Source organism: Antechinus flavipes, chromosome 1 (assembly GCF_016432865.1).
Source record: "Antechinus flavipes isolate AdamAnt ecotype Samford, QLD, Australia chromosome 1, AdamAnt_v2, whole genome shotgun sequence".
NCBI lineage: Eukaryota > Metazoa > Chordata > Mammalia > Dasyuromorphia > Dasyuridae > Antechinus > Antechinus flavipes.
Window position 1 is genome coordinate 658168324 of NC_067398.1, and position 23686 is coordinate 658192009.

General features: G+C 40.1%; 1 protein-coding gene across 5 annotated transcripts in view; it reads left to right on the forward strand.

Annotated features, from left to right (window-relative positions):
* The first annotated feature begins 2108 nt into the window (after window positions 1-2108).
* Window positions 2109-23686, forward strand: part of ACER1 (alkaline ceramidase 1) — a 39266-nt gene continuing 17688 nt past the window's right edge. For 2 of the 5 annotated variants that reach the window (XR_007949548.1, XR_007949547.1), the window contains exons 1-5: window positions 2110-2257; window positions 11599-11811; window positions 22391-22505; window positions 23233-23374; window positions 23452-23589. Coding sequence is in view for 1 of the 5 variants with exons in the window: in XM_051971767.1 (XP_051827727.1) it covers window positions 11719-11811; window positions 22391-22505; window positions 23233-23374; window positions 23452-23589 (488 nt within the window). In the remaining 4 variants the exon portion in view is untranslated. Of the gene's footprint in view, window positions 2258-11598; window positions 11812-22390; window positions 22506-23232; window positions 23375-23451; window positions 23590-23686 lie in introns of all 5 variants that reach the window. The other 3 variants (XM_051971767.1, XR_007949549.1, XR_007949550.1) reach the window with 3 other exon arrangements.

Here is a 23686-nt window from a genome sequence, read left to right on the forward strand (position 1 = left end):
GCCCTGAGAAACCAGATTGCTTGGGATTCAAGGGGATGGGAAGGCTGGAACCTAGCTAAACTGAACCTAATCCCTTTTTCCTCCCCAAAGACTGGGGTGGTACAAAGAGGAAGAAAGGGATTATGGCTCCCACCTATTAGGGGAGTAAATTTGTATGGTTGTGATTATGCCTTTTGAGGTAAATATATCTGTATAAAAGCTAAAAACCGGAACAACAAACACCCAAGCCGGGATTGGAGCCATCTGAAGGTGTTTTTAAAATTTGTTTTGGGGATTGAAGAGGAAAACATGTTCCTTTCTTTCTGACCCTTAAACCACATGTGGGTAGATAGCCAGATTTACACTCCCTTCAAGGGTTCCAGTGGGATGGCTTTTTTGCTTTTAGTTCCCAGCCTCACTTCTAATCCTTGGGCTCTTAAAGCCTGAATTACAGTGGGAGAGAAGACTTTCATGCTTCTGAGAAAAGCTTTCTCCTGCTTCCACTTATCAAGATTTCTCCTTCCAGAATATTATTCTTCACTGGTATCTAAGAGAACCCCAAAGCCTATCTGGATTCATTTTAAGCTCTGGTTCTATTGAATTTAATAATAGGCTATTGATAAAAATCTTTTTGCTTTATCTAGAGCATTTGGTAGAAATGCCAATGGTAAAGAAAATCTCTTTTCTCTTTCTGTCCCAGAATGACCTATGCCTTCAGCTTAGGGCTTTTACTTTTTTTTTTCTTGAAGACACATCAGCACAAAATGAACAATATTAGAAAAACTGGATACTTGCTGAGAAGATCTGGCAAATAGAGAAGATCAACAGACTCCTTACAGAAGTGAAGAACGGCACATACAGCTTCTGTGTGAGAGCCAGATCATGAAAGTAATAAGGGAAAGAGGAGTGTCTATCTTCAGTGGGGCAGTGTCTAGTCTCTTCTCAGTACTTCAGCAGTTCTGATCATGCTCCCACTTTCTAGGGGCTGCTTTTGTCCTTTGGCCTCCCATGGTGGACAGGGACTGCCATGTCCCCCATGCTTCCATATATACACTGTCCATCAGGGGGCAAAGCGCTCCTAAACTTTACCTGCCTCCCTGATCTTTCAAGGTCTAGTTTAGTGTTGCTTCATCAAGAATCTGCCCAGCTTTGCCAGAACTTTCTCCTTTGGAGCTGCCCCCCCCTTTTGCTTGGGTCTGCCTTGGGGGGCCCGAGGACACAGGCCCAGGGCCACTTCTGGGCCAAGGGAACAAGCAAGCTGGGAGCTCCTTCACAGAAAGACCAGAGCCTGTGCCTTTTCTCCTCCTCCCCTTCTATTCCAGTTTCTAGACTCCTATAGCACCAGATCAGGCCTAATGTGTGGCCTAGGTAAGGAAAGCTCTGACAGGCTGCCCCAGATTCCATGATGACTAACCGTAGATGTCGCCCAGCCAAGAAGATTGCAAAAAGGCAGGCACACAGGACCAGCCAGTTTTCCCACAGCCTCAAGTCTGACTCTTAGGGACTAGAGCCTCTATCATCTGTTGTGACATTATCTTCTCCTTCCTATCTCAAGGACTTCTTTCTTTCTGCTCCTGGCCCTTCCCCTTTTCTCCTTTATTAACTCCATCCTTTTTTTCCCCCTCCCTTCATTCCTTCTTTTTCTTTAATGTCCTCTTTTCTTCCTCCATCTTCCCCCTTCCTGTTCTTCCTATTTTCCTCCTCAAACTTCATCTCTTTTTTATTTTCTTTCCTCCAACTACAAACATTTAACAAACTTTTCTCCTTCTTGCAGAGCCCTTTGGGAGGTACTGAAGGAAGAGAGGGAGGGAGGAGGAGACACAAAGATGAATAAGTCTCAATCTCTGCCCTCCTTACCTGCTCATAGATACAGAATATACACACACTCAGACTACATGGGCCATCTGCTTATCCATGAGAATCTAAGTGTGCAGAGAGAATCTAAGTTCCAAGTCCAGAGATTTTTTCCATTTCTTTCCTCCCCTACCCAGCTTCCCCCCCTTTTTTTTGAGGATAAACTTGGTCCCCAACCATGCTCCCTCAGAATGACCAGCACAATGGGCTCCATGACATAACTATTAGCACATAACCACTCCCTGCACCCTAGTGTCTCTTTGAATGCCTGGGGGTAGGTGGGGCCCTGTCACTAATTTTGTGAGGCAAGAAGAAGGGGTGTGGGCCCCCCACCCTAAATCAGATCTTCACCTCTGCTCCCCTATCCACTGAGCAAGACCCAGAGAGAAGCCTCCAGGGCCACATTTCCTGTGAGGTACCATTGGTGAGCAGCCAGGGGGGTTCTCCCTCCTGCCAGAACTCTTTAGGCTTCAGTGCTTATCTTTTGAAGGTCCAGGTTGAGAGTTAGGAACACCCTGATTCTAGTCTCAGTTCTGCTCTTGGTCTTAGGCAAGTCTCTCTTCCTGCCCCACTTTTTCTGAGTTCAATTTCTTCATTTATGAAAGGAATAGTGATACTCATTTCTTCTCTCCAACTCTGTCTGTCATTGCCTATTATAAAGGTTACAGGAGAGACTGGGAAATCTAAGAAAGGAATTTTACCAACTAGTCCAGAAAGACAAGAAGTCATTAGTACCTGAGTGAGTCTTAACTAAAGTCAAGGATCATGATGACAAAGTCAGCTACCCCCATAAATCATGCAATTTAGAGTTTGAAGAGACTTTATTATCTAGTCCAATACCCTTATTTTGAGGAAGAAGAAACAGATTCTAGGTTGTAAAGCCTGCATCAAGAAGTATGACGTAGTGGATAAAATGCTAGATTTGGTGTTTGAAACATTTGGATTTGAATATTACCTCTGAAACTTACTAGCTTTCTGACAAGGAAAGTTACTCAACCCCTCTAAAGCCCCAGTTTCATCTATAAAATGGAATAGCAATTTCCAATTTTACTTACCTTTAAGGCTGTTAGGAAACTCAAAAACCCAAAATTATTTTATATGTAGGACTGCTATATATTATTATCTCCCAAGGTTGCACAAATAAGAAATTAAAGAGCTAAGATTGGGACTCTGAATCTGTGTATAGGTTATATGTATCACTATAAGTTGGTGACCTCTTCCTTTCCTTTGAACTCATCTCATTAAAATTTATTTAATAGTAGGGGTCTTAATAGGGATCAGTAAAAACCTAAGCAATAAATTAGCCTCAGTTATTGAGACTAAATATATATATTCCTGGGCCTAAAATAGGAGAAAGAATCCAGAACAGCTGGGATGGGGTGGGGTTTCCTAGCTTTGTCCCTGAATCACCATGTGACCTTGAAAGCATCTTTCCTTCTCTGGGCCTTGATTCCCCTATCTATAAAATGGAGGTGAGGTAGGGTTAGGGGTATGGAAGGATTATATGCTGATGATTCCTAAAGAACCTTTTAGCTCTGACATTCTCTGTTCTAAGGGCCCTCCCAGCTCTGACATTCTCTATTCTAAGGGCCCTCCCAGCCCTGACATCCTGGGTTCTAAGGGCCCTCCCAGCTCTGACCTCCTGGGTTCTAAGGGCCCTTCCAGCTCTGACATCCTGCGTTCTATGGGCCCTCTCAGCTCTGACATGCAGTGTTCTAGAAGGCCTTACTGGCTTTGAAGGGGGGTGTTCTAAATTTTAAGGATCTAGATTTATCTTGACTATAGTGCCCACTGCCCTCTTTTTTTCCTATCATGAAATGATTATAAATGATTTTTCAAGAATTTGCTTATAAGGGAGAAAAGGACTAAATTGCAGACTTACTATAGGACTACAGTAGACAATCAAAAGAAACCTTTGCAGCATTAAGTTAGTGTATCTTTCTATAGTTTCCAAATTATTTTGGACTACCCAGAACCCTAGGCCAGTTCCTCAGGCCTCCATTTGAAAACATTTATTTAACCATAATTCCTAGGACCAGGAAGTAGCTGAGCTATTACTCTCCGCACTCCAGTTCGAACTAATTTCATTGTCTCTAGAACACTATAAACTACATTTATGTTCTACCCAAAAGAGTACCCATTGGTTTATAGTACAAAGTTGAACTCAATCAAGAGAGCAGTCATTTTGTTATGAGAGTTAGTTAAGTGGTATAGTAGATAATAGAGAGCTAAACCTGGAGTTAGGAAGCCTCAAGTTCAAATGGAACCTATAACACTAGTGGTATGACCCTGGGCAAGGCACTTAACTCTGCCTCAGTTTCCTCAACTGTGCAATGGGATTGATAATGATATCCACCTCCTAGGGCTGTTGTGAGGATCAAAAAATATAATAATTGTAAAGTGCTTAACAGTGACAGGAAGATAATAGACACTTAATAAATCCTTCCTCCTTTCCTTCCTTCATCCTTCCCTCCCTTTTTTCTCCCTCTTTTTCTTCCTTTCTTCCTTCTTTCCTTCCTTCTTCCTTCCTTCCTTTCTTCTTCCTTCTGGAAGAACATAATTTTTTCTCATTGTTATACACTTTCCTATCACCCAGAAAAATATATTTCTCCCTGTCATTTCCCAGAGATATCCAGATCTGTACAAAGTACCAAGCTCTACAATGACAGATCCCTGAAATTTCAGCTGCAAACACAAGTCATTTAGTATTTTATTTTTCCACTAATTACATATAAAAACAATTAACATTTGCTTTTTAAAAATTTGAATTCCAGATTCTCTCCCTTCCCCACCTCACTGAGAAGGCACGCAATTTGATAATAGGTTATACATGTTCAGTCTTGTAAAACATTTCCATATTAGTCATGTTGTGAAAGAAAACAGACAAAAAAATAAAAAAGCCCCAAACAAACAAGAAAAATAAAGTTAAAAAAAAAAGTATGCTTTGATCTGCATTCAAACTCCACCAGGTCTTTCTCTGGAGATAAAAAGCATTTTTCCCCTTCAGTACTTCAGAATTTTCTTGGATCTTTGCGATGCTGAAAACAGCTCATTCACAACTGATCATTGTACAATATTTCTGTTACTATGTACAATGTTCTTACGGTTGTGTTCACTTCATTTCACATCAGTTCATGTGTTTCCAGGTTTTTCTGAGAGCATCTTGCTTAGCATTTCTTATAGTATAATAGTATTCCATCAAAATCATATGTGACAACAAATTAAAGGATTCAGGTCATTATATCCCCATTCATAGTCAACATTTGGAACTGACTGAGTGACCATTTTGATAGTGGTCATAATGAGTTAGTATCAATCTAGGAGAAGGTCTTTAGTGGAATGCTCCAGGAATCTGTTTTATACCCTTTGATGAATCAATTTTCTTTTTCAATAACTCAAAAAAAAAGCATAGAATGCGATTATATCATGTTTGAAGTTATCGTGAAATCTGAAAGGATAGCTAATATGTTGGAAGACAAAACTGGGATTCAGAAAAGTCTCAATAGGCCAGGACAGTGGACCAAATCTAACAAATGAAATTTAATTGTTTGTCCTTCATTCTCAAAATTTAATAAGAAACAATATAAAGTCTTTCACTTGTTTTTAGTTTTAGGTTTTTTTGGTTGTTGTTTTTAAAATAATATAAGAGCAGTATAAAATAAGAACTATGCCCTGAGAAAAAGACCAAGGAGTTTTTAATTGGCTAATAACTCAGCGTGATGTATGATTGCCATAGAAGCTAATATCTTCTTGGATTGAACCAAGATGGGAGATCCAAAATAAAAGAGGCATTCAGTTCCTGCTGTGTTGTCCCTCTCAAGCCCCATCTGATATATTCTGTTCAGTTCAGATACCACTTTTGAAGAAGGACATTAGTGGACTGGAGAATGTCCAGAAGAGGGCAGCCTGGGATGGTTATACATAGATTGAGACAGTCCAGAGAAGATGGTGTCTTCCAATATTTAAATGCTGTCCTTCAGGAGGACTATTCTGCTTGTCCCCAAAGGGCAGAAATAACTCCTCTCCACCCCCAGTCACCATCTCCACTAATTGGGAGGGGAGGAATTAGAATAAGTTCTAGAATAACTATCCAGTGGACATTTCTAACAATGAAAGTAGTCTAAGAATGGAATAGGCTGTCCAAGACTTCATCAGTGGAGGTCAAATGACTACTTGTTAGGGCTTCCTAATCAGGATGGGTTAGATGCCTTTGGAGATCCTTCCCTTTTTGGAGATTCTATAATTGACTTGAGTTAAAAGGATCATGATAGGAAAGTATTTCCATACAATGGCTTTCTTACTCAGCTCCAGCCCTTCAGAATCAAATACAAATGCCCATGTGGGGAAGTGGAAGCTCTTTCCAAACTAGCCCCTTTCTACTCTTGTCATCCCTGATACATTTTACCATCCAGCTGCACTGGGCAAAGTTCACATAGGACCCTCTGTCTTCCATTTCCCATCTCCATGCCTTTGCTCCCCACTTTCCCCTCCACCCCCAGACATCCTGCTCCCCATCCCTGCTTCTCACTTTTCCTGGATTCCTTCAAGGCTCAGCTGAAAGCTCACTTTCAACAGGAGTTTTTTCTCAGTCCTCTCAGCTATTAGACTGAAATCACCTTTCACCCACTTTGTTCATATCTTATTCATATATGTCATTTCTAAATTGTTTTCCTGATTAGAATGTGAACTCCTTAGGGGCAGGGCCTTCTTCCGCTCTCTGTTTGTATCCCCAATGTTTAGCACAGTGCTTGACACGTTGCAAATGCTTCTTGATTGATTGAAATGCATGAAAATCAGTTTTTAATATATAAAATAGAGAATCACATAACTATGGAATTATAAAATGCTAGAGTTGGAAGGGATCTCAGAACATAGTTCAGACCTGGAAAAGACCTTAGAGGGCCGTCTTTTCTCTTACGAAGGACCTACGCCAACCAGAAGGGGGTTCCCATAACTCTCTGCCCTGTGCCAAATCTTATCAGAAGGAAGGGAAAGAGAGAACGAAGGAAGAAAGAAAGGAGGAAGGAAATAAAGTAGCAAGGAAGGAGGGAAGGAAGGAAAGGAGGAAAGAATGGAGGGAAAGGAAGGAAGGAAGAGAGAAAAGGAGGAAAAGAAAAAGGGAGGGAGGAAAGAAGGGAATGAGAGAAGAAAGAAAGGAGGAAGGAAAGGAGAATTAAAGAAGAAAGGAAGAAAAGAAGGGAGGGAATAGTAACTTGCCCAATGTTTTGCAAGTTTGGCAGCAGAACCAGAAATGTGCCAAGTTTTGCAGCTCTCAAGTCAGCTCTTTTACCCTCTTAGAAGTGGACAGGGATAGAAAGGTGGGGGGTTATCAAAGGTTCAGGTGGGCAAAAGGAGACCACCTAGAGTTGCACTGGCAAAGAGCTGGCAAATTGTTTTGCACAGAGTTCAAATTCTAGGATGTCTGTAAGTCCAACACAAAGTCGCTGCCAAGCAGATCTGCACATCCTCCCTCCCTCCCTTCTTTTCTTCCTTTCTTCTTTAATTCTCCTTTCCTTCCTCCTTTTTTTCTTCTCTCATTCCTTTCTTTCCTCCCTCCCTTTTTCTTTTCCTCCTTTTCTCTCTTCCTTCCTTCCTTTCCCTCCATTCTTTCCTCCTTTCCTTCCTTCCCTCCTTCCTTGCTACTTTATTTCCTTCCTCCTTTCTTTCTTCCTTTGTTCTCTCTTTCCCTTCCTTCTGATAAGATTTGGCACAGGGCAGAGAGTTATGGGAACCCCCTTCTGGTTGGCGTAGGTCCTTCGTAAGAGAATTCACAAATCCAAAAAGTTAGATTGGCAAGAGAAGCCAGCCTTTGCTAGGAGGCTGACTTCCTTAGTGGCAAGATCCTGATAGAAAAGTAAACGTCTAGCAGAGGAGTCCTGGCAGAGAGAAAGCTCTTAGCAGAGAAATCCAGACAGAAAGGTAAAGAGGGGTGTGAACCTGTTAGGGAAATAGGTGAGAGAGATAAAGAGGGATTAATGCTGAAAAGAGAATGTCTTCTCAGCAGACAGAGGGTCACAGCTATACCATGAGAGGTCCTTTGGCCTGGCATGATTCCTGCTTTTAGGTCTTCTGCAAGGAATTTGGGCCCAGTTGCTCCTTTTTATAATTGAACCTTGACTAAGGGCTGGGTGCAGTTTGAGTTGAAATCAGACCAAAATCTTCAAATTGAAGTTTTCCATTTGAATGCATATCCCTGGACTGATCTCCAACTCAATAGAGGTTGAAATCTATATCTCCAGCTCCTGCTAAGTAGGAGTGGTCCTGGACTCAACTAGTCCCACCAAGATAAATAGAATGAAACCCCTTTATTTTGATTCCCAGGGGCAGGTCGTTTGCAGAGGGAAGGATTCAAGGAAAATCCTTCAAGGAGTTTCTACCACATAACCCCCCCAAGTCAGGACAGCATTGAGGCTCCCTACATCACTTCCTTCCTTCCTTCCTTTCATCTTTCTGAAGTGACTTCCCTCTCCTTTCCCAATAAAATACACAAATCCACACGTTGACTCTAGTGCAGCACATCTCTACCTCAAGGCTCTCTTAGTAGGTCAAACTTGAGCCTGAGGCTGCCAGCCCTTTACCTTACTACTTTTCATTCCTGCATAAGTCTGGGAACATTGTCCTCTAGGAGGGTTATTCATACTCAAAGGAGGTTAGAGGTCTTTGGAATAGGGCTTCTTCCCTTCTTCCCCACCTCCCCTACTTCCAAAATCACTGAGAATCCTGATAAAGCTGTCTATATTCAAGCAAGATAAAAAGGTCAGTCTCCAGGTCTTCCTCTCTTTCCAGCTTCTTTGTATTTTACCTCTTCTTTGAAGGAAGGAGGTACCTCTCCTCATCCCTCTTTAGTGATGTTGGCTTAGATGATTTCTTCAGATCCAGCTCCTGCTAGGTCAGAGCTGTTCAGGGCTCCTTGGGTGGAAACTGGGGAGGGATGCAGGAGGATTTCTTGTTAATTTCAAAATCTGTGTCCTTTCTAAGAGCACCAAAAAATCTCAGTGTCAGAAGTGCCTTAGGGACCACATCCAACCCATTTTACAAATAGCTAACCTCAAACCTAGAAAGGAGAAGACGTTTTTAAAAAAAAATTTAATTTTCCCCAAGTTACATGTAAAAACAACTTTTTGGGGGGTTATACATGTACATTTTTTGGGTATATTTCCTTATGAATCATGTTGGAAGAGAGAAATCAGAACATAGGGGGAAAAAACACGAAAGAGAAAAGAAAAAGCCCCAAACAGTGAACACGTCTTAATTTCCATTCAGTCTCCATAGTTGTCTCTCTGGATGTGGATGGTGTTTTCCATCCAAAATTTATTGGGATTGCCTTGGATCATTGAACCACTGAAAAGAACCAAGTCTGTCATAGTTGAAAAAAGACTTTTCAAAAGTCACAGAGCTAATAATTTGAACAGTAACCACTTGAATCCAGGTCTTTCAGTGTAAAATTCTAAGCTCTTTCCATTATATCTTACTGTTACTCCATTTCGTCCAACCTTCCTCATTTTCCAAAGAAGAAAACTTCAGGCCCAGAGAAAAGTGGTTTGCTCAGGGTCTTAGAGGCAGCTCTCAAAGAGAATGCCAGTTCCCTTCCTGCTACTCCACAGAAGCAGAGAAAAGCCCTCAGCATCCCTTTCAGCAAAGGATGGAGTTTACCAGACTTAGTCTCAGTGTAGATAAGGTTGGGCTTTGGAGGAAGGGCCCAGGAAGCCGTAGAGGTTCTGGAATGGAACAAGGAGGCCAGCTGGATCAATGGGGAAAAAATCCTCCTGAAATCTAGGGATTAGGAGATGTCTCTCTCTGTTTCTATCATATGTAGGGTGGGGCTCCCATTCTAGGAAAGAAATCACTTAGCAAGCATATTGGCAAATAGCTGGAACCTGGGGCAAGAGAAGAAATCTCTTGCCTACACCCCATCTTTGCCAAGCACACATGGTACCTTGTGCAACAGGCTGTGCCCAATGCTAGCCCCAGAAAGATCTCAGAGATCTTTAGAGTATTAAGTACTTGAGAATTCACAGTGATTCTAAGATCCTACTATGATGATGAGATCATAAAACATAAATGAAACAGGCCTTAGAAATGATTTAACTCTATAGGATCATTTTGCAGCTATTCTCTGTGAGATCTTCAAAAAAATCTAATCCTAAATCCTAAATTAAAAAGGATCTTCTTTAGTACCCTGTGGGCATTAAATAATCCCTCAGTGTTCTAAATTCTTTGCAATCGTCCTTTCTAGAAGTCCTATAAATGCTTGGAGATCTCCAAACTAGACATGAGAATCACAAGAATTCCTAAATAAGATTTTGAGATTGACAGAAATGGCACCCACACCAAAGTCATCAAAGCATTGGTAACCCTTAAGTCCAAACCATCTGGATGTAGGAGGTTCTGTCTCCTCAGAGCTAGAAGTCTGACCCTGTAGAAGATCACTCAGACCAGCAGTAATATGTGGAGAAGGGGAAAAGTACCTTCTTCCTTCAAGGAACAAGGGGCCTTTGTAACTGGGAAGAGAAGAGGGCCTCACTTTGAACCTTTTCTCCTTATAAGAACCTCTAAGCACTTGGAACATCCTCTTTGGAAAATGAGGGTGGTAGAAGAAATTATTTTAAAAGTCCTGTCCAACTGGAAATCCTGTGATCCTAGGATTTCAAGGTATCTTAGGACTTTAATATACTAAAGGATCTTAAAGGACTGAATTCATAAACCTCAAAGCACTTTTTAACTTCAGAAGCAGCTATGACTTGTTCAACTAGGGGTTACATTCCTGGGAAGTGTTCCCAGGCAATGAGACTGAGTGATTATTTTTTGAGGATGGAGAACTTTGAGGAAGGAGGAACAGAGAAGATAGATTGTAGAAGAGCTAGTTCATGGTCACAGGCAGCCTGTAATGGGAAGAGTATTATTAAGCAAGGGTTGGGGTAAGAGTCTCTCCTGGAAGAAGAATTGCATTTTAAATCAGAGAAACCTGAATTCTAATCCTTGATCTGTCACTACCTTTGTGGACATAGCTAGCCCAATTTCCTTTATTTAGGCTTTTCCCTCCCTTATAAAGAACTATTCCTTATAACAAAGAATAAAGAAACAGCTCAGCAAAATGAGCACAATAACTAAATGATATAGGCAGTTTTATATACCTATATTCTTTCACCTTTGCAAAGGAGGGAAGGAGGTACAATTCTTGGAGCCAAGCTTTGACAATATTACTTAGTTTAGCACTGTTGTTTCAAAAAGCATTTATTTAATGTTCTCTATATACCAGGTACTATGTTAAGTGACAGAGACAAAATATCAAATTTTTTCTCTCAAGAAGCTTACATTCTTATTGGGGAAAAATAGAATGAACCACAGACATATATAGATAGTATGAACACAGATATATATACACAAAACATGGACATATTATATATATATACACATATATATATATACAGATGCAAAATATATATTTTTTAAAAAGGTTATAGAAAGAAAATCACTTTTCTAGATTTCACAGTCCTATCTAAAATGAGAGGAAATGGACTAGAAGTTATTTAAGGTCTCTTCCAGCTCTAATAAGAACTTAGATTCTACGACTTTATCTAAGAAGTCTTCTCCACAGTGATTCTCTCCTTCCACATCCCCTTGCTACTAATGTTGCTACCTGGTCCTAATTCCTGCCTGGCCTCATGGTGAAACCCCATAGTCCTAAAGCTGCTAGTTTCTGAGATATTGGTATAATCAGGATGGAGCCAGAAGATCAGGTTTTTCTTCTTAATGTCTGTCAAGCCCAGATTTCCATCCTTGCCCGCCTCCCTTGGTCCCTCCCAATGGGTTCCTCCCTGACTGCTCACCTGTAAGAGACTCACCTGCTCCTGCCTCCATGGCCAAAGGCAACCCAGAAGAGACATGGCCAGCATATTCTCGTATCAGAGCTCCGAGGTCGATTGGTGTGAAAGCAATTACCAGCACTCAACTCTGGTGGCTGAGTTCTACAACTCGGTGAGAATGGGGGTGGTGAATTATTCTGGTGCTAAGCCAGGTAGCTTGGAAAAAAGGTAAGGACTCAGGATGCTATCCACATAGAAAGTCTGGAATTCAGGTCCTAAGACTCTCCCTGGGTAAGACTCTGGGATGTCCTAATTTGACCTGGGTTTCTTGGGGACCTTTAGGAGCACCAGGGAGGAGATTTGAGTGTAAGGGGGGCACTGAGTGGATATGAGGAAGGGTTACATAGGAAAAACATTAGAATGGGATTAGGAAACCCTGATTCTAAATCCAGCTCTTCCATTTATTGGCTGTGTTTCTTTGGGCAAATCTATTCCCCTCTCTGAGTCTAGACTCATAAAATCAAAAAATGTGATTTTATTTAAGAGCCATTTTAGCATTTTGTGAATTTTATGAGTTCAGAAAGGGAGAATTGGGGCTGGGGTGAGGGTTGTTGAGGACACCAGCAGCTTGGGGGTGGGATGGAGTTGAACCAGCCCACTCTCTCAGAGGTTCATTTGTATCTGAAGAAATTTCTTTTTCCCAGTTTTTTGAGTCAGGATAGATAATGCCCCCTCGCGCCTAATGTTTACCATGGACCTCTATTAGCTTCCACGTGGAACTAGCAAAATGCCTTTCCATCCATGCACAGTGCATAGACGTGTCTTTAGGAATGTCTGTTATTAATTATCTCTAGTCTTTGAGAAAACCTCCAAACCTTTAGCCTCTTCCTTCAGTCCCTTGTTCCTGGTGGTTGTGGTGGAGACAGTTTAGGGCTGATTAGATCTCAGGAAACTTGTGTTTAAGTCCTAAATCTAGGACCTGAATCCCAAGTCTAGTCTAGCTATGTGATCTTGGACACATCATTTCCTCTTTGAGCCTCATTTTCCTCCTCTGTAAAATGAGCACAAAATGTCACTTTATCTTTACATGACTTTTTACAGGGTTGTCAAGGCAAGAACTTTAAATGTAAAGTTTGAGATGAAGCAAGCAATTATTAATTAACCATCTTCTGTGCTCTTTTTTCCTCTCCTCTCTCCTTCCACTTTTTGTTTTTTCCCTTGTCCTCAAAGTTCCAGTGATAGGACAGAGCTTAATGATAGCACAAGCTGGATCCTCAAGAGTAGGAATGAGTTATCTCTCCATCCTAGGCAACCTGGAGATCCAGGGATATATATGTCTTAGCTGGTGGCCAAGGGCAGGGATCAGGAAAGGTTCAAATAGAGAAGAAGTCCAGGAATCTGGAGTGGTTAGGAAAGCCTTTCTGAGGGAAGAAGAGGTTGAAAAGCTGGTGAAATCTAGAAAGGAGAAGATGTGCCATTCTGTGAATCCACAAAAGACAGATCCAGGCGTGGAGGAGGTAAATGGAGACAGTTATGGGGAAATAGAGATTGTGGAGGAGATTCCACATTGGGTATAAGGTTGACCTCACTGACTTGAGATCTTTTTCTTTCAGCTTTTAGAGAAACTAGAGTTTGGGGTAAAAAAGTTGGTGTATAGAGGATCTGGATTCAATCCTTAAAATTTGTACTTATTAACAGTATGGCCATAGACAATCATTTTGCCATTCTGAGACTCAGTTTACCTATTTGTAAAATGAAGTAGTTGGAATAGTCTCTAAGATTCCTTGCAGCACTAAATTTTATAATCCTATAATACAGTAATCTAGAGGTATTGTAGAAGGCAGGGACAGAACCTGAGAATAGTTGGAGAGGGAAGCATGACTTAAATCTAGAGTATGGAAGGACTGGGTGAGAAAAGAGAAGGTGCTAGGGGCTAAGGTGACAAAATGCCTTGAGTCTTTTTTTTTTTTTGAAGTAATTTTTCTTCCAATTACATGTAAAAGATAGCTTTCTACACTGATTTTTAAGTAAAATTTTATGTTCCATTTTTTTCTCCCAACTTCTTTCTTATCCTTCCTCCCCAAGACAGCCAACAATCTGATATAAGTTATACATGTGCAATCATGTAAACATATTTCCATATCAGTCATGTTGTGAAAGAAGAAACAGAATAAAAAGAAAAGCCATGAAAAACAAAAAAAAGTGAAAATATATTTCAAACTACATTCAGACTCCATAGTTCTTTCTCTGGATGTGGATAACATTTTCCATCATGAGTCTTTAGCAATTGTCTTGGAAATCATTGTATTGCTAAGAAGAGCTAAGTCATTCATAGTTGATCATTGCACAATATTTCTGTTACTGTGTACAATGCTCTTCTGGTTGTGCTTATTTCACTTAGCTTTAATTCATGTAAGTGTTTCCAGGTTTTTCTGAAATCCACCTCCTCATCTTAGTGCTAGTCTTAAGAAATATCTGCTCATAAACTACTTCACTTGAGCATCAGGGTGTGGCCTGAATCTGACACTTGGAGGCTGGTTTAAGAACATGCCCCAGGGAAGCCCGATAGCATCACAGATCTGAGATCCCTGGGCCTACTGGCCCAGCTGCTGCTCTCCCCTAGTTTCTCTGGTTCTGGTAATTCTCAGACACCAGCCATTGTTGCTGGAGAGGCCTTTTGCCCCTTGGCACTATTACTAGGGCTGTGAAGAGAGAAACCCAGCCTTGCAAAACCTAGGAATCTCATAGCCTGGAGGAATCTCAGAAGGAAAATAGGACTTTAGTATTTAGAGCCAAAAGCAATGTTAGAAATGATCAAAATATTTATAGGAGGAATTTTGATCTAGAGAAGGAAAGGGAATTGCCCAAGATCATACAGCAAATTAATGGCAGAGTAGGACCAGAATCCAGGTTCAACCCACTGATGCTGTTGCTTTGTCATGTCTGATTCTTTGGGGTTTTTTTAAACTAGTATTTTATTTTTCCAAATACATGCAAAAAAAAGTTTTCAACATTCATCTTTGCAAAACCTTGTGTTCTAAATTTTTCTCCCTCTCCTCCCCCCTTCCCTTTCTCTAAGATGACAAGCAATCTGATATGGATTAAAAACGTGCACTTCTTCTAAACATGTACACTTCTAAACATATTTCCATATTTTTCATGATGCACAAAATATCAGATCAAAAGGGAAAAAAACACAAGAAAAAAAAAAACAAACAACAAAAAAAGTGTAATTACTATGCTGAGTTTTGTGGTTTTCTCAGCAAAAAATGCTAGTGTAGTTTGCCATTTCCTTTTCCAGTTTATTTTACAGATGAGGAAACTAAAGCAAACAGGGCTAAGTGATTTCCCCAGGGTCACACAACTAGGAAGTAGGATATCACATCTGAATTCAGGTCTTTCTCACTCCAGGCTCAATATTCTATCACTGTGCCACTTAGCTGTCCAACCCATATTCAGGTAGCCATTCCCTCTACCATATTCCCATTAAGTGTTCATTTAACTTCTGTTTAAAGACAGGAGTCTCACTATTTGTCAAAACAGGTTTTCTATTTTGAGACAATTCTGCAGCTCCAATTTTCCCTTGAGAAAGACAGAGCAGGAAGGCCAGGGAGCTACCAGCATGAAGGGGAGACATGACACTCAGAATACTTTGGGACAATTTTTTTCTTTAGGACCTTGATTGGAGCTATTCAATCAGATGCTAAATTAATTATAATCAGGGGTTGTATTAAACAATTATAAGCAGGGTTGGTTCAGTGGAAAAACCAGAGTTTCCATCTCAGCTTTGCCACTTCATAGCTTCATGACTTTGAGCAAGTTACTTAACTTTTCTGGACATATAAAATGAGATGAAACTAGGAGACCTCTAAGGACTCTTTCAGCTTTACCTTTAAAATTATCTGTAGCTATATTTGAAAAAGTGGATGAGGGAAATGTTGACTCTGGAATTTAGGTCAGACAGTCAACAAGTCATTCAGCAAACATTTTTTAGTAAGTGTCTATCCTGTGCTCGGCACTCTGCCAAACTAGTGATACAAAGAAAGATAAAAGACAATCCTTGCTCTTGAGGAGCTTGTGGAACTTACAGTCAGAAAGAACCTCAAAGTGTGTTCAATCTAACTCTTACTCCTGTAAGAATTTCCTGGTGTAATATTCCCAACAAGAACTCATCCAACTTCCATTGGAACATTTCCACTAAGAGAGAACTCTCAGTCTTCTAAGGATACTTCTTCCCTTTTTGGACAATCCTCAAAGGAAATAAAACCTTCTGCTCTGAAACATCACAACCAATTCTGCCCTTTGGGACTAAGCAGAATAAATCTTTTTGTTCCTTTTTATTTTTTCCACTTAGTTTATTTATTTTTAATACATACTGCTTCAGAGTAAAAGGAAAAAACCATGGGAGAGGGAAAAAAACAGATAAAAGAAATGAATGTAGCACATATTGATTTACATTCAATCTTCATATTTCTTTTTTCTAGAAGCAGATGGCATTTTCTGTCCAAAGTCTATTGGGATTGCTTTGGATCACTGAACCACTGAGAAAGAGCCAAACCTTTCATAGTTGATCATCACACATTCATGCTGTTATTGTGTAAAATGTATTGCTGGTTCTGCTTGTTTTGCTCAATATCAGTTTGTATAAATATTTCCAGGCCTTTCTAAAATCAGCTTGTTCATCATTGTTTTATAGTACAATAACATTCCATTAACTTCATATACCACAACTTATTCAGCCACTCCCCAATTGATGGGCATCCACTCATTTTCCAATTCTTTGCTACCACAAAAAGAGCTGCCACAAACATTTTTGCACATGTGAATCCTTTTTCTTTCTTTATGATTTTCTTGGAATACAGACCCAGTAATGACACTGCTGGGTCAAAGGATATATGTACAGTTTTATAGCTCTTTAGGCATAATTCCAGATTAAGCAGGATAAATCTAATCCTTCTGTGAGACAGGTCTCCAATCTGCATGTGATGACCATTCCCAGCTGCCACCAAGAGGGTTGCTAGCTGACTCAGGGGACTGAGTGCTAGCCCATTTAAATCTGGCCTCAGACCCTAAGCAAGTCAGTTAATTCTGTCTGCCTTAGTTCTTTCAACTATAAAATGGGGATAATAATAGCAGGATCAAATACAATAAAACTTTGTGTTTAGCAAGTAAGAGATGTATGAATATTAGCTATTATTATTTCCAGTTCTTTCAACGAATTCTTGCCTGGCATAGTCTATGGTCCTTTCATCAATGAGGTTTGTTCTCTTTACACTCCAGGTTTTCAATATTCTCCTTTAAATGTGCCCCCAGAATTCAAAACAGAACTGCAGGTGAGGTTCTGACCACAGTGGGACTTTAGCTAGGCTTCTGAAGAAAGTTACCTTTGTCCAGTCCTCTAGAAAATATTCTTGAGCTTCCATCATTTGGGAACCTGTCCTTTGGCCTTTTCCAGAACAGACTATACCCAGGTCTCCTAGGGGACCGTGACTCTGAATGTCCTGAGGTAAGAAATTGTGGATTGTTCATCTCAGAGATGGGCCCCCACAGAGCCTAGAACATAATACTCTGTCAGACTTGGGATCTCATAGATAACTGTTTTTTCTGCTGACACAGAAGCCAACCCATCCACATCTCATCATGTGGGATTCTTGTCTGCCTTTCCCCATAAATACTTGAGAATTTACAGTGCATTGTAGGGATTTCCTCTTCTTTCAAATTCTGTAGATATCAATTCAATGCTTGGGTGGTCTATCTATTAATTCTTTGGATCACTAAATAATCATTCCACCTCCTTTTCTGGTCACAAACATTATAATTTGATAATTCTATTTAAATTAATATTTTATTAATACCTCTTGTTTTTATATTTTCAAAAATAACTGTCAATCATTCACTATTCCCTACTCCTGAAAGAAAGCTAGTTAGAGTAAAAACAACATGCACAGTGATCAAATCTGACAATATATACAATGTTCTGTAGACCACAGACCTCTTCAAGGAAAGGAGAAAGAAAGGAGGAGGATATGCAAATTGTTTAAACCCGCCATGCATCTTTTTATCACTCTTTGGATAATCCTCAAATGTAATTCTTCTGATCATGATATTCTACTACTTACAGTCACATGACATCACCAAAAGTGTACCATAGCTGGGAAATGAGCTTTTGTGACAGCGAGCACCTTGAGATCACTTAAAGTCCCCAGCCATTCCCATCTATTTCTAGCTCATTATCTATTGGCAGTGCCACTCTTAATCTCTGTGTCCTAATGGACTGAGCTTCATGTCATAAAATGGGAAATACAGAGTTTTCATCCATTTTGTCCACTATGGATGGTTAGAGCAATCCCAAGATTATGAATTTCTTTGGTAAAACTTCATGTTATTCTGAGAACCTGGTTCAGTTCATCAGATGTCATCACCAAATAGTAGTAAAGATTCTTCTCATCAAAAGATAACACTTCTTTTATTTAAACTTGGAGCAAAATATTCTCGATGATACCAAGGAACACTTTTTTATGGATATATTTTATACCTCACTTGATGTTGGAACTCAATCTACATTGAACAAAACTATTATCTTTGTCATACCTGTCATGAAATGTATTTTAAACATTTTTTATTTTTTATTTTTTAATTTTATTTATTTTTTATTTTTTTTATTTTTTATTTTTTTTATTTTTTAATTTTATTTTTTATTTTTATTTTACTTTTTATTTTTTAATATTATGGACTTTTGACAAATAAAAACAATTATGATCATTTCTCAGACAAAGAAGAGTTGAAAAGGGATTATACAAGATATCTGTAATCTTATGCCATAAAGGTTTTGTTGTGTTTTGGTTTTTTTTTTTTGCTTTTTTGCTGAAGGCAATTGGGGTTAAGAAAACCCCAGGGTCACACAGCTAGGAAGTGTTAAATGTCTGAAGTCAAATTTGAACTCAAGTCCTCCTGACTTCAGGGCTGGTGCTCTGTCCACTGCACTACCTAGCTGCCCTTTGTTTTTTTTGTTTTGTTTTCTTTTGTTTGTTTGTTTGTTTTTTTAACATAGTACTTCTAAAATGATCCTGCTTGTCTGCATCTTTGAAATTCCCTCTGCTCTCTTAGTATAGTTTTTTTAAAAAATGTTTGATTGATTGATTTCTTAATTTCCTTTTTTTTAGTCTTCACTATCAGTATACTCTCTCTGTTGTCCCATAACTGACTTTCTATCCCTCTTTTGTGACAAATAAATATGGTCAAACAAAAATAAAATTTACATTTAGCCATGTCAAGAAAACCCGAGTCATTTGTCATCTTTAGTACATTAGCCTTCTGTCAAGAATCAAGAGGCATGATTTCTTTTTGCCATTTATAATCCTATCTGATTTCAGTGTAGTCATGGAAGATAGTTTCTTAAGGAAAAACTTTACTTCTTTTGGGCGAAAGACTTGTAAAACTCTGTTTTATGCCATCAGTTCAAATGCTTCTCGTAATCCACAAAAAATAAACTGTATTTTTGTATCCTGTATTGTTTACACTTCTTGGTTAGTTGCAAAATTTGTTGAAGAAAGTTGTCTGCAAAAACATGTCTTTTATAGTTCATTCTCATGTTTTCATCAAGGATGCCCTTAATGCCTTCATCAACCATTCTCAAAAAGATTTTCTAGAGACAAGAAAGTAGGCATATGAATTTGGTAGTTGACTTTTTCTGTTGCTAATATGCTATAATTTTTTCTGGACTAGTGTTTCAAATTCCCTCCTCCTTTGAGATAATGTGAAATTAGGTCCTTGAGTGACTTTTAAGTCCTATCTCCTCCAATATGGATATCTTCTGAATATCCTCAGTTTCAGCCTCAGTTTCCTCATTTGCAAAATAAGCTAGAGAAGGAAATGCAAACCCCTCTAGTATCTCTGCCAAGAAAATCTCAAATGGGGTCACAGAGAGTCAAACCCCATGATTTCTTGAGGCAACCCATTTATTAAAAGATGTTTCCTGATGGCATGTCACTTCAGTTTTCACCATGATTCCTGATTCTGCCCTCTGAGGCCAAATAAGCAAATTCTCATCTTTCCTTCATTCAACAAGCCTTCAGATACTTGAACAGAACTATTGTAACTTGGTGAGACTTCTCTTCCCCAGGTCAAACAAGTCTATGTCTTTCAACTGATCTTCATATGATGTGAGTTAAAGGTCTTTCGACACCTGGGTGTCCTTCCACAGCTCTCCCGCCTTTCAGGGCACCCCAATGCCTCTCAGTGCAGCTCAAGGTCATGTTAGCCTCTTTGTATTCCATAGCATGCTCTTGATTCATGTTTGTTTGTATCCCACTAAAACTGTTTTTGTTCATATAAACTACTCTCTTACTGCATCTATCTCATCCTATAATTGTAATGAGCTCAATTCAGTTTCATTTGTTTAAATCTATCCTACTGTTCTAATCTGACATTAAATGATATCTTTTCAAAGGGAAAATAACAATGACAGATAATATTTACATAGCACTCACTATGTACCAGGTTCTGGGTACAGTTATCTCATTTGATCTTCACAAAGAGGTAAATGCTGTAATTATCCCTATTTTACAGAGAAGGAAATTGTAAGAGGTCAGACAGTTTAGTATCTGTTTAGTATCTGAGGCTGGATTTGAATTCAGGGCTTTGTGATTTCAGATCTGATCCACCTAGCTGCCACAGAGCAACAAATGCAACTCTTCCTAGCTCATAATTTTCAAGTATAGATCAGGTTAAAAAAAAAAAAAAACAACTTTGTTGTCTCTTCAATGACTGACAGTTTTCTCTGACAATATGTTTTGACCATTTCCTCTGTGAATCAAGTAAATTTTGATTATTACAAGTCATTTCCTGTTAGGATTCTTACAAAGGGATAAGTCAGTTGTCTAATTTTAGCATCGTGCTTAGCAGTTCTCTAGTTCAGAGTTCACACCTTTCACACCTTTAAGAGTTCACAATTAGTTCACACATTAGCATTGGAGATTCACAAGTCAGGAACCCACAATCCCACTCTCTCGGAGGAGGAGCCAACCTTTGAGTTCACACCTCTAAAAGAGGATATAAAAGGACAAGCCCCAGCAGAGTCAGTTTAGGAGATTGAGAGCCAAGATTCAGAGAGAGCTAGAGGCTGAAGCTGGCAGAAGCAAAGGACTAGCAGCAAGAGCTCTCGGAACCAAGGAAAGCTAACCAGGCTATTTTGAAAGAGACAATAAAGGATCTGAACTTTTAACTCCTGGCTGCATTTGAAGTGATTATTACCTGGAACTGAAACTAAGGCTGCATCCAGAAGCCCCCCAAGAAACCTGCTCCTGGAGAACCATCATATTTTAGAAAAGAAAAGAACACTACATTTTGGCACCCAGTGTGGGGCACCAAAATAACATGTTGATTCATGTTATTTGTTACATAATTACTAGCCTGTGTTATATTGCTATGTGCTTATGTAATGTGTAATATCTCCCATATTGATGGATTTATGTATACCTGTTTCAAATGAGCCCCTTTAGAAACAAGCTAATCTGATTTGTTTTCCCATTTCCTTTGGTGTTTTCATTTCCCTTCCTGAGCAGTCAGGGAGGGTATGATCACCTTTTTATGGTGTTTTCACACCTTTTTTGAGCAGTCAGGGAAGGCGTGATCACCTTTTTTGGGGTTCTCATCTCCTTGAGGAGTCAGAGAGGTCATGACCATCTTATGTTTTGAATCAAAAGCAAGCGGGAGATGTTAGGATTCTTACAAAGTGATAAGTCAGTTGTCTGATTTTAGCATCGTGCTTAGCAGTTCTCTAGTTCAGAGTTCACACCTTTCACACCTTTAAGAGTTCACAATTAGTTCACACATTAGCATTGGAGATTCACAAGTCAGGAACCCATAATCCCATTCTCTCGGAGGAGGAGTCAACCTTTGAGTTCACACCTCTAAAAGAGCATGTAAAAGGACAAGTCTCAGTGAAGGGTCAATTTAGGAGATTTGAGAGCCAGGATTCAGAGAGAGCTGGAGGCTGAAGCTGGCAGAGGCAAAGGACTAGCAGCAAGAGCTCTCGGAACCAAGGAAAGCTAACTAGGCTATTTTGAAAGAGACAATAAAGGATCTGAACTTTTAACTCCTGGCTGCATTTGAGGTGATTATTACCTGGAACTGAAACTAAGGCTGCATCCAGAAGCCCCCCAAGAAACCTGCTCCCGGAGAACCATCATATCTTAGAAAAGAAAAGAACACTGCAATTTCCTATTAGTATAAAGAGATTTCAGTGAAGGACAGTTAGCCTACACACTCCTTGCAATGGGCTTTGGAAGTAGGACAGGAAAGCTTGTTTCTTCCAAGTCAAAGAGAGGTGCTTATCACTCTGTTAAAACAGGGCCAAGTACAGGCCCCTGTGGTTCTCCATGGAAATATCCAGCCACATTGACATGGAACCATTGACAACTACTCTTGGAATCTGAAAACAAGATGGGAGGAATTTACAGGCTTGGTAAATGGACTGATGGTCCAATAATTTGATCATTTCCTTCCCTTCTTTTTTTGTTGTTGAGGCAATTGGGGTTAAGTGACTTGCCTAACATCACAGAGTTAGGAAATGTTAAGTATCTGAGAGCAGATTTGAACTCAGGTCCTTCTGACTTCAGGGCTGGTGTGCTCCTTATAAGTTTGATTGGTTGGTTTTGTTTTGTTGTTTTTTGTTATTTTGTGTGCTGGGTGAGGGGAAGGATTTTGGGGTTGCATCTCCGAACCTGACCTTGGCCATGATTGTCTCATAGATCAGCAATGTTCCCTTCTTCATCATTGGGCCTCTCATGATGTACCTGATGCATCCTTATGCTCAGAAGCGCTCCCTCATTGTGCAGCTGCCCTGGGTCCTCTTCATGTTAGTAGGTATGTTAGAGCCATTCCTTGGATACTCTGGCTATCCCCTGGTTACAGGATCTTTCGATCAGTGTCCCACAAGCCCCTTCTTGAGGTTTCCCCAACAAAAGCTCCCCTGGCTAAGACCTTTCCAGTTCTGATCAGTGTGTCCCTGGCTCTGGGCTCCTCTTGTCAGCATCTCCTTTATCCTGAGATTCCATGCTGAGTATCTCCCCGACCCTGAAGTCTCCAACCTATATCTCTGGCTCTGGTATCCCCTAGTCAGTATCATTCCAACCCTTAATTCCCCACAGATCCGAGTTTCCCAGGATCTGGAATCAATTGGTCAGTATTTCTCTAGCCCTTGGGTCCCTGGAACCAGGGAGGTACCGTTTAGCTATCTGTAATGGAAATAAAACTGGAATTTGAGTAAAAGACCTATATTCAAAAACCCAATCTTGCCCTTTATTGCCTGGTGACCTTTCCCTTTTCTAGACCTCAGTTTCTTAATATATAAAAAGAATTTGGATTTCTAAAGTCCCTTCTCAGCTATAAAGTCTTAAGTCCTATGATCCTACCAATATTATGGACCCAACAAGTCTGGAAGTATCTCCCCCAACCCTGCTCCACCTTCTCAGAGAACAGGAAATAGGAATGAAGGATTCTGTCCTGGTAGGGGAAAAGAATAGACATCAAGAAAAAGTTTTTTGAGGACCAAGGGGTGGCTAAGTCCAGACCTCAATCTTATTAATTCTAGGCACATTCTCTGTGTACTTCCACATGACGCTGAGTTTCTTGGGGCAGATCCTGGATGAACTGGCCATCCTCTGGCTGCTGGCAACTTGCTATTGCATCTGGTTTCCTCGCTGCTACTTTCCCGCATTCTTGAAGAGGAACAGGTATAAAGGGAGGTGACCATCTTGGGCCTTTGCCCTCTGGCCTGCCCGGCCTCATTCCCTCCTCCTCTGGGCTGCAGGTCACACTTCACTTACATGGTCCTGTTCATCGCAATCATAATCACCTTCCTGGCCTTCCTAAAGCCAGTGGTCAACGCCTACGTGCTCAACTCCATCGCGTTGCACATTTGCTTCTTTGTGAAAAAAGAGTACAAGAAGTGAGTGAACTTGGTCTGGGGGGCATAGGAGGGAGGGAGGGGAGTAGCCTTGGCTGTGCACTGAGACCCCAACCCCAGGAATCCCCCTGCCTTGTCG